Source organism: Hoplias malabaricus, chromosome 1 (assembly GCF_029633855.1).
Source record: "Hoplias malabaricus isolate fHopMal1 chromosome 1, fHopMal1.hap1, whole genome shotgun sequence".
NCBI classification, from domain to species: domain Eukaryota; kingdom Metazoa; phylum Chordata; class Actinopteri; order Characiformes; family Erythrinidae; genus Hoplias; species Hoplias malabaricus.
In genome coordinates, this window is record NC_089800.1 from 1,751,035 (window position 1) to 1,761,148 (window position 10,114).

The window sequence follows — 10,114 nt, forward strand, 5'->3', positions numbered from 1 at the left end:
GATGTGTGTGTGTTTGGACTGTGGGAGGAAAGCTGAGAAACCCACACAGAGAGAACACCACACTCCTCACAGACAGTCACCCGGAGGAAACCCACGCAGACACAGAGAGAACACACCACACTCCTCACAGACAGTCACCCGGAGGAAACCCACGCAGACACAGAGAGAACACACCACACTCCTCACAGACAGTCACCCGGAGGAAACCCACGCAGACACAGAGAGAACACACCACACTCCTCACAGACAGTCACCCGGAGGAAACCCACGCAGACACAGAGAGAACACACCACACTCCTCACAGACAGTCACCCGGAGGAAACCCACGCAGACACAGAGAGAACACACCACACTCCTCACAGACAGTCACCCGGAGGAAACCCACGCAGACACAGAGAGAACACACCACACTCCTCACAGACAGTCACCCGGAGGAAACCCACGCAGACACAGAGAGAACACACCACACTCCTCACAGACAGTCACCCGGAGGAAACCCACGCAGACACAGAGAGAACACACCACACTCCTCACAGACAGTCACCCGGAGGAAACCCGCGCAGACACAGAGAGAACACACCACACTCCTCACAGACAGTCACCCGGAGGAAACCCACGCAGACACAGAGAGAACACACCACACTCCTCACAGACAGTCACCCGGAGGAAACCCACGCAGACACAGAGAGAACACACCACACTCCTCACAGACAGTCACCCGGAGGAAACCCACGCAGACACAGAGAGAACACACCACACTCCTCACAGACAGTCACCCGGAGGAAACCCACGCAGACACAGAGAGAACACACCACACTCCTCACAGACAGTCACCCGGAGGAAACCCACGCAGACACAGAGAGAACACACCACACTCCTCACAGACAGTCACCCGGAGGAAACCCACGCAGACACAGAGAGAACACACCACACTCCTCACAGACAGTCACCCGGAGGAAACCCGCGCAGACACAGAGAGAACACACCACACTCCTCACAGACAGTCACCCGGAGGAAACCCACGCAGACACAGAGAGAACACACCACACTCCTCACAGACAGTCACCCGGAGGAAACCCGCGCAGACACAGAGAGAACACACCACATTCCTCACAGACAGTGACTTGACACCTTGCAAATGTGCCACCAAATGATTTTATTCCCATTAAAGAAAAAAAAACTAAACAACAGAGGAATGGCGCAGGTGATCACATGAATATAAGAACAGACCAGTGCTGCTCGGGTGTGAGTAATGAAACAGTGAGAGGATTTAACCGTTTTTAAAAAAGCTTTCACCAGGACACACACAAAAGCCGGTTAAGTCCAAAAGTGTTCAGTTTATTTTACAAACGTGAGCCCTTTAGGACCCAGCAGACATATGCAAAATAGGAAGATCTCTCTCTCTCTCTCTCTCTCATTGTTTCTCATAAAGCTCCAGCTGAGAGCTTCAAAACATGATTTTAAGGACAGTTTGAAGCGTTTTATAAAGGTCTTAGGGAAGTTTCCATTTTTTTTTCATGTTATTCCCCTCACTGTGTTTAAGAGAGAGCTGGGGATGAAGAGGAATTACTCTTTAATGGTTTATTTCTAGTCTGAACATTTATTTCCACAGCTGTGGAGATGAAGGGCGGGGAATGTCTCTCTACAGGAGTCTGCTGAAAACTACACAATGACTAATGTGAGTGATTTAAATAGTTTTTTTAACACGCTTTAAGGCATTATCTTCAGCTCAGGGCTTTAAAACTAAACACTCACAAAGGAAGGATTAAACTGACAGAAAGTAAGACAGTGCCCTTAAAATGGTCTTATTTTTGTAGTTAAATATTATTTCGGTGGTGGAGTAAATTGAGGCTCGGTGTGAACGCAGCGCTGAGCGGGAGTTCAGTGTTAACGCGTTGCTCGGAGACCGCGGGGCTCATATGCAGCGTTCGCTCTCTCCACAACTTATCGTTAATTGACGTTTTGTATTATTTTATTTGTATTTAAACCTTTAAAATTATTAGTCTTTATATTTTAGTGTCTCTGGAAAACATCTCCACACACACACACACACACACACACACACACATATATATATATATATAGACAGATTAATAGATTAATACATTTTAATAAAGATCAAACATGAAATTTACAAGTAATTTGAACATAAACATATATACTTTAGGGAATAAATAAACAGGAATAAATTAATATATTAATTATACCAAATTATTTGATATACTTTTTCATAATAAGCTATTTTTCTTTTAAGCCAATCCCAATTATTTACCCACAAATCTGTCAAAAATCAAAATGCCATATTTCTTAATTTGGCGCTTAATTATTTTGTTTTTGTCAGACATTTATTTATTTTAATATGGTATTAATAACTTGTTAATGATTTATTATTATAGTGTGAATATTAACACACTCTCCATGGTGTATTTCACATTTAGTAGCCTACAGTTTAAAGCATTTATTCATATTTATTCATAATTCTTGTATTTCAGTTCTGCAGAAGCAAACTCAGGTTCTCAGTGTTGTTTATACGTGTGGAGTATTTCTGATGGATAAATAAAGTCAGTATAAGCCCAGGCCCCAGATCAGTGAATAACTGAAACAGCAGATTAGATTTCACTAAGCAACCGAACCACCATTTTCCACCCAGTCATCGCTGTAGATATAAATGACTAAATGAGGTTAATAAGAAAAGTTAAGTGAGTTCATTTGGCCTCTTCAGCAAACACTGTGCTATATGTTTGTGGTGAAAGTTTCCGGGCAAAAATCTGATTTGGTATAAAACACTAAAATGCATTTGTCCTATATTAATATCTATATTCATATATCTAATAATTTTCTGTCTATTTTTTGCCATCCAATCCATAACTAAAAAAAATATTGCAGTCAGTTTAGTCACATTTAAAAACTCTTAACATAACTTCGATCCCACACTAAGATATATATATATTTATATGTTAATATTTAAAGTTCATTATGTGAGCACTGAAGATATGATTAAAATCTAATTTCCAGATTCCTCTCATGATCCACATAATGGATTAAATGTGATTATTTGACATGAATAAGAAAAAATAATTATTTAAGAAAGACCAGTGTTAAAATCCAACACTTGGGCGGAAAAATAAAGGGTCGATGTCCTGACGTTGATTCCTGTGTAGTTTATGGCTTATTTCAGTAGCTCTTAATGTTATTTACAGGTTCTTTTGTGTCTGGTTTAAATATCTTTAGCTACAGTTTTCTAAACAGTGGCCTTTTCCCAGAAAAACATAGCATTAGCATTAGCATGTAGCCTGAAAGGTGTTACAGGCCTTGGGAGAGAGTAAAGATAATGCTTGTTATCTTTTTTATGCTCATTTGCATGGCAAATGATTCCCAGCTCAGGTCTGTGTGTAAAAACGAAGACTTATTGTGACACAGGAGTTTTCTGTGCTAGAGCGCTAACAGTAGATGCTAATTAATCCTTCATTAACTACTAACACGGTTTTTTGTGATTGTTGTGCTGGGCTACTACAAAACTGAATTTTCCCAATGCTAAATATTAGACCCAATTTAAAAAGACAGCACTGAAGTCATGATTAGCAAAAGACATATTTGACTATGGTATATATTATATATCATGATGTAGCTAACAGATTATGGACATTTATACCCCAGCTCTCATCATAGCCCCATACTGTATGAATAGATAATCACATTAAACTCTAACGGTCACATAATCTCTTCTCCTTCTCTCTGTGTTGTAGATGAGTTGTTTGGAGCGTCGTTTCAGACGCACTGGCCCGGTTCGTGGGGGCAGCAGGAACGAACTGGTCACTGTGCCGCTCCATTCCAGAGTCAACGGCTGGACCCTTCCCCTCCACCTCCTCCAGCTGCTGGCCTGGACCATGTACAGCTTCATGGCCATCATGGGCTTCGGGGTCTACGTCCCTCTCCTGCCTCCACCTTGGAACTACATCTCTTACGGGGTCATTTACACTAAATACTACACAATGACATCCTTTCAGACCCATGTTTTTTTTCACAGTGAGAAGATGGACTATTCTGGACTGATTTAGTGCATGTCAGAGTCCATCCCTGTTTTGTTTCGGTCTGTTGTTTACCATGTGTTCTTTGTGCTTCTTTATATCTTCAATGAACTTGTGTCATACACAGTTGTAGCTGAAAGGTAAATAAACAAAGAGGGAGACGGTCCACTCTGAGTGTTTACACACACGGTCCTGAGTCTGGCTCTGAGGGTACAGTGAGATGGTGCAGCTGGATGATGTCAGTGCTCAGTGCTTATGCAGTTGATTGGGGAAAACACAGAGGCCTTCTTTATGTGTGTCAGAATTGGGCTGTAACACCGTTAGAGTAGCGTCTCTATCCTCGATGACTAATGACTGTTGAATTGACCCCTGGCCCTGTCCGGCACTGCTGGACCCACACAAAACACACTTTCAGCTTTACACTGTGTGGTCTGTTTCCATTCTGTCCACTGCCTTAAAGGCCTTGTGAATTATTCTCTCACTGGGATAAGGATTAAATATCTGCCCCGTCTGCACAGAAGGAACACACTTCTGGTTCTTAATGACCTGCTTTGGTCCAAACCCCACGACCCCCACAGCAGTGTTCTCCCCCTGTGTAAACAGCCCCTATTCAGAACGCCCGCTTTCAGCACCTGTTCCTTTAAATGATAATGAGCCGCTCGCTGTTCACCCCGACCCCGAGCGCACAGCAGTGAGGAGCGAGGAGCAGAAGCTCTGGTTTTTAGCCGTTTTCACTCTGTTCTCTTTCTTCTCCGTTTTTACTCAGTGCTCTTATTTCTCCGCGCTCGTTGTGTCTGTTTTGCTGAGTTTAACCTCGTCTTTGCGCGCTCACATAAACACGGATCCAGCGCTGTGATTGGACAGACTCAGACGAGGGGGCGGGGCCATTTTAAAGCCTCTGCACTTGACGTCGGAAGCAGAGCAGAATCAGAACGACTCGTTTTATTCTGTGTTTTCTGACTCATGCAGCGCACAGAAAACTGATTGGGTGGTCTTGTTTCGCAGTGTGTGGGTTGGTGGTCTCCAGATCCACACTTTAATATGAATATGCACCGAAAAAAGGATTCTTTCATATGTCCCCATTAATTATACTTAATTAGTTTGAAATAAAAGACTCTACCGTGAATGCATTTACTAATCCAGCACTCATCGTTTTTTTTTTCCATAGATGATTGGTACAGCGTTTGTCCTGCACTTTCTGACCCACATGGCGGCGGTGACCATAGATCCGGCCGAGTACAGCGTCCGCATGAGGAAGGACTACTCCAGCCCTCTGCCTGTGTTTGACAAGAAGAAGCAGCCGCACGTCATCCATAATCAGCACTGCTATCTGTGTGAGGTGGATGTGTACGTACGGTATCACTGAGTGCCGGCCAGTGCAAGTGCATTTAGCATTCTCCTCCAAGCGTGTTGATGCTCCAGTGATGTTATCGTATGTCTTAGGAAGCATGTGCCGTACAGGTTCATTACTGTCCCTCACAGTGGAGTGTATCTTTAAAGGTACAGCAGTGGTGTTAGAGTCCAGTTGTGTTCCCTAAAGGTTCATTACATTCTCTTCTCCAGAAGGAGAGAGGGATCTCTGTAATCTTTCATTATACAACTGTGGAGAATAACAAAATAAAAGCCCTGGAAATGAAACGGGACATAAATCAACACAACTTCTACATACAGTACAGTTATGTTCCCTAAATAAAGATACTGAATATGGACAACCACAGTGACAGTTTTTTTTAAGAGTGTAGTGTTGGCAGATGTTTGATTCCCGATACACTGCTCTCTCCACTGCTCTCTCTTTCCTCTAGGACCGTTTCTGCCTCATAAAAACCTTGGCATTCTGTTTGTTTAAAGCTAACCGCTGCGTCTCTGCAGGGGGCCTAAAGTGAAACACTGCGGGAGCTGCAACAAATGCATCGCTGACTTTGACCACCACTGCAAGTGGCTCAACAACTGCGTGGGAGGGAGGAACTACTGGTACAGGACAAGTCAACCAGAATCTTTAAAGTTCCTTTCAGAGTGACCTTTGATCTTGTTGTGCGCATGGTTTCCTCTAGTCTCCGACCTCTCTGTGTGCTCCTCTCAGGGTGTTCTTCATCACTGTCCTCTCTGCTGTGTTTGGAGTGCTTCTCCTTGTTGTGGTGGTCCTCTTCGTCTTCATCGAGCACTTTGTAAATCCCGCTAACCTGCGGACGGCAGCCGCTTTTCAGAGTGAGTGTGAACCCTCCCTTTAAGGCTTCAGGATGTAAACCTGAAGATCGAGGGAGGGGGTTATGATAAAACATTAATAATCTTCTCAATATACACTCACTTTTTGCCTTTAACATGTTCAGGGACACCTCTGATCCAGTTCAGGGCGGCGGTGGGTCCGGAATCACTGGGCACAAGGCGGGAACACACCCTGGAGGGGGCGCCAGTCTTTCACAGGGCGACACACACTCATGCACTCACACCTACAGACACTTTTGACCTACCAACGTGTTTTTTTTTTGGAGCGTGGGAGGAAACTGGAGCACCCAGAGGAAACCCACGCAGACACAAGGAGAACGCACCACACTCCTCACAGACAGTCACCCGGAGGAAACCCACGCAGACACAGAGAGAACACACCACACTCCTCACAGACAGTCACCCGGAGGAAACCCACACAGACACAGGGAGAACACACCACACTCCTCACAGACAGTCACCCGGAGGAAACCCACACAGACACAGAGAGAACACACCACACTCCTCACAGACAGTCACCCGGAGGAAACCCACGCAGTCACAGGGAGAACACACCACACTCCTCACAGACAGTCACCCGGAGGAAACCCACGCAGTCACAGGGAGAACACACCACACTCCTCACAGACAGTCACCCGGAGGAAACCCACACAGACACAGGGAGAACACACCACACTCCTCACAGACAGTCACCCGGAGGAAACCCACGCAGACACAGGGAGAACACACCACACTCCTCACAGACAGTCACCCAGAGGAAACCCACACAGACACAGGGAGAACACACCACACTCCTCACAGACAGTCACCCGGAGGAAACCCACGCAGACACGGGGAGAACAGACATTCCACAGATGTTTAGATGATTAAAATTCTAAAAATCGCGGTGTTATCAATAAAGCCTGCTGTGGTCTGTGTGTGCAGATATTAAAGGGAATGGGACGTGGTTAATCTTCCTGCCTCTGGCTCCAGTTGAGACCTCCTCCGTCAGCCTCTTGATCTTAGCCTTCATCACCATCGCCATCGCTCTGGCCTCACTTTTAATGCTGTGTCACCTGCTCGTCTTCCACGTTTACCTGCGTGAGTCCGCACGTTTACGTGGAGCCTTTCCGCAGTTATTTTATAGTTATTGTTTTCACTGTATTCAAGTAAAAGGGATTAATACTTGATTTCCTTTGAGAAGGAGGATATAACATTAGGGCCATGGCTAAAAACACAACTCACATTTGTGTTGCATTCTCTCTCTTTTTTTCTCTATTCTTTGTCTCCTTTTTACCTTTTTCTTCTCTTTCTCTTTATTTATCTCTATTCCTTTTTCTGTTTTCTATCTCGGTTTCACTCGTACTCTTTGTGTTTCACCTTCTCTCTCATCACTCTCTGTCTTTCTCTTTTCTCACTGTTCCTCTCTATAATCTCAATTTCGTTTTTATTTTCTGATTTTAATCTCTCTCTCATTCTGTTTTACTCTCTTACTTCATCTCTCTGTTTCTCTTTCTCTCTCCATCTCTGTCTCTCTCTCTGTGCAGTGTGTAAAGGGATGAGTACGTATGAATACATAGTAAAACAGCGTCAGTTACAGAGCAGCAAAGAACAAAGGGGCGGAGCCACACAGCCGCCACAGACGAACCCTGCAGCACAGGTAACACCCCCACCCCCACTCACCTGTTCTTATCACCTGTGGTTCTGAGAGGGACGAGCGTAAACAGTACCCTATTCAACGTAAGGAGAACGTGTAGAACACTGTACTTCTGTTCTCTCAGAGACTCGGGACGCTGGACATGTCCATAGCCTGTGACGCTCCACTGTCCGGCAGATCTAGGTATGTTTTTATCGTTACTGACTTCAACAGTGTTAACGATAAGGGCCTTTTCTCCTGACAGTATCCAAAGGTGCCAATGACCCAAATGTTATTACTGCCACTAAAACAGACAGGGACTCTTCGGAATGAGCTCATTTGCATAAAGCTAACGAAAGCCTGCTGCTGAAGTGTCCCTTTAATTGTTTTATGACCCTTTGTGTAGTATCTTCAAATACCAGGAGAGGGGACAGATGTCCAGTGGACTGTCAGGACACGTCTGCTCTGAGGTCAGCATTAGGACCAGTGTCATCAGACTCTGCACACTGCTGTAGAAAGACCTGGGTCTGAAAGATTGTCTCTTCTTCTTGTTGCAGATGGAACACTTTCCTCCAGCAGCCGACAGTGAAAACCATCCCAACTACGGCTCAAAATCTTCAACACAGTTTATACCAGGTACAGACGTGAAACTAGCATGCACTGCTTTTAAGATATGACTTTTAGGAACTTAAATAATCATGCTAATGTAGCTTAGCTTAGCTTAGCTTAGTTTAAAAATATCCAACCAAATATCCTCCTTTAAGCCCTACATCCTAAGCCACTCCCCAGAACACATGAGCATGCACTGCCGGACTACAGCTGGAGGAGTCCCCACGAGACTTTATTTTAATTACAATATTAAATGTGGTTACACTGTTTAACCTTTTGTATTTTATAAAATGTGTCTTAAAGAAACGGTAATGCACTTTGAGCTGTGTTTACATATGAAAGGTTCTATACAAATAAAGATTGCTACTATTATTATTATTATTATTATTAAATAACCTATTGTAAACATGGTTTTTTAAGTGGGGGACCCGCTCTATGGAGCATAAACTGGGTCATTCGGGAGTTGCATCTTTAATCACTTTCAGAAATATTGCTACCAATCGTTTTTGTTCAAGTGACCACTAAGTGTGTGTGTGTGTGTGTGTGCGCACTGGTCTCAGGTGAGGTTCCAGGTTGGTGTCCGAGCCGTGTAGAAAATCCCCAGGTTTTCCAGCCAAGCAGCGTGAGCAGATACACTCCAGCTGAGGGACGTCCCACTGTCCAGAGCCCTCTGGGAACACACCCCCCCGCCGTCATACACACCACAGTGGTCCACCAGCAGCTCATACACTGACCACAGCACAGTAGTGTCCTCATCTCAGAGAGACGTCCTGCGGAGAATCAGAGCAATAACATGGTCGGACTCATCCAGAGTGGACCTCAGACTCTTGTCTCTATTTTATCACGAGCTGCTGAAACGGACGCAGCCTGTTTGTATACTGTGTTTTTATTAAAGTAAAGAACATAGAGTTAAAAGGACAAGTCCATCAGTTTTTACACATTTCCAACATCATTAAAGGGTTGCAGTGATTGAGAGTGGGTCGTGTTCGGTGTGAAAGGCTCCGGTCGGTGTGAGGCACTGTGAACTTGGAGCATCCCGTTTCAGGGGTCCACTTTAAAACAAACAGAACTGACTTCAAACAGGTTCAAATGGCAGGATGCAGAAGTGTGACGTCTTCCACACGGTGGAGCTGTTGGGTGATGATTTCTGTGGCTGCAGTTCCTCAGGCAGTTTACAAAACCACACACACATCCGCTAAAGTGAAGCACAGGGCCGCAGTGCGAGCCTCACTCTCTGTGCCCCTTTGTTTACATCCATGTGTCACTATAATAATCCTGGTGCCCCCCACTCCCACTCTCCTCTCTACGGTGTGTGCAGGGTTATGTAACTTCAGAGACACTCAGCAGAGCTTGTGTAACGTTGGACAAGAGCAGGCAGCAAGAGGCCGGATGCCAGGGCACACTTCACTTTCTGTGCAGATATATTTGCTTCAGTCCTGGGTCTGTCCTTTGACCTGTTCTCAGAGGGTCTCCTCAGTGCAGGGGGGTCCCAGTCTGATCCTCCCTAGTCCCTACTCCCTATGTAGTGCCCCACATACACATGGATGGATATATGCTCATTCGTCATCTCAGAACCGAAGGGCACCTATCAGGAATGTTCCTACTCTAGCTCTTGGACAATTTCTGTGAGGATTTGATG

General features: G+C 44.9%; 1 protein-coding gene across 1 annotated transcript; it reads left to right on the plus strand.

Annotated features, from left to right (window-relative positions):
* Nucleotides 1–1,433: 1,433 nt before the first annotated feature.
* On the plus strand, nt 1,434–9,924 carry zdhhc11 (zinc finger DHHC-type containing 11). The gene is made up of 11 exons (XM_066683908.1): nt 1,434–1,678; nt 3,747–3,968; nt 5,197–5,375; nt 5,898–5,999; nt 6,109–6,233; nt 7,176–7,331; nt 7,778–7,890; nt 8,012–8,070; nt 8,273–8,336; nt 8,424–8,502; nt 9,036–9,924. Exons 1-11 carry the CDS (start codon nt 1,670–1,672, stop codon nt 9,206–9,208), a joined length of 1,281 nt encoding a protein of 426 aa, XP_066540005.1. The 5' UTR covers nt 1,434–1,669; the 3' UTR covers nt 9,209–9,924.
* The last annotated feature ends 190 nt before the right edge of the window (nt 9,925–10,114 follow it).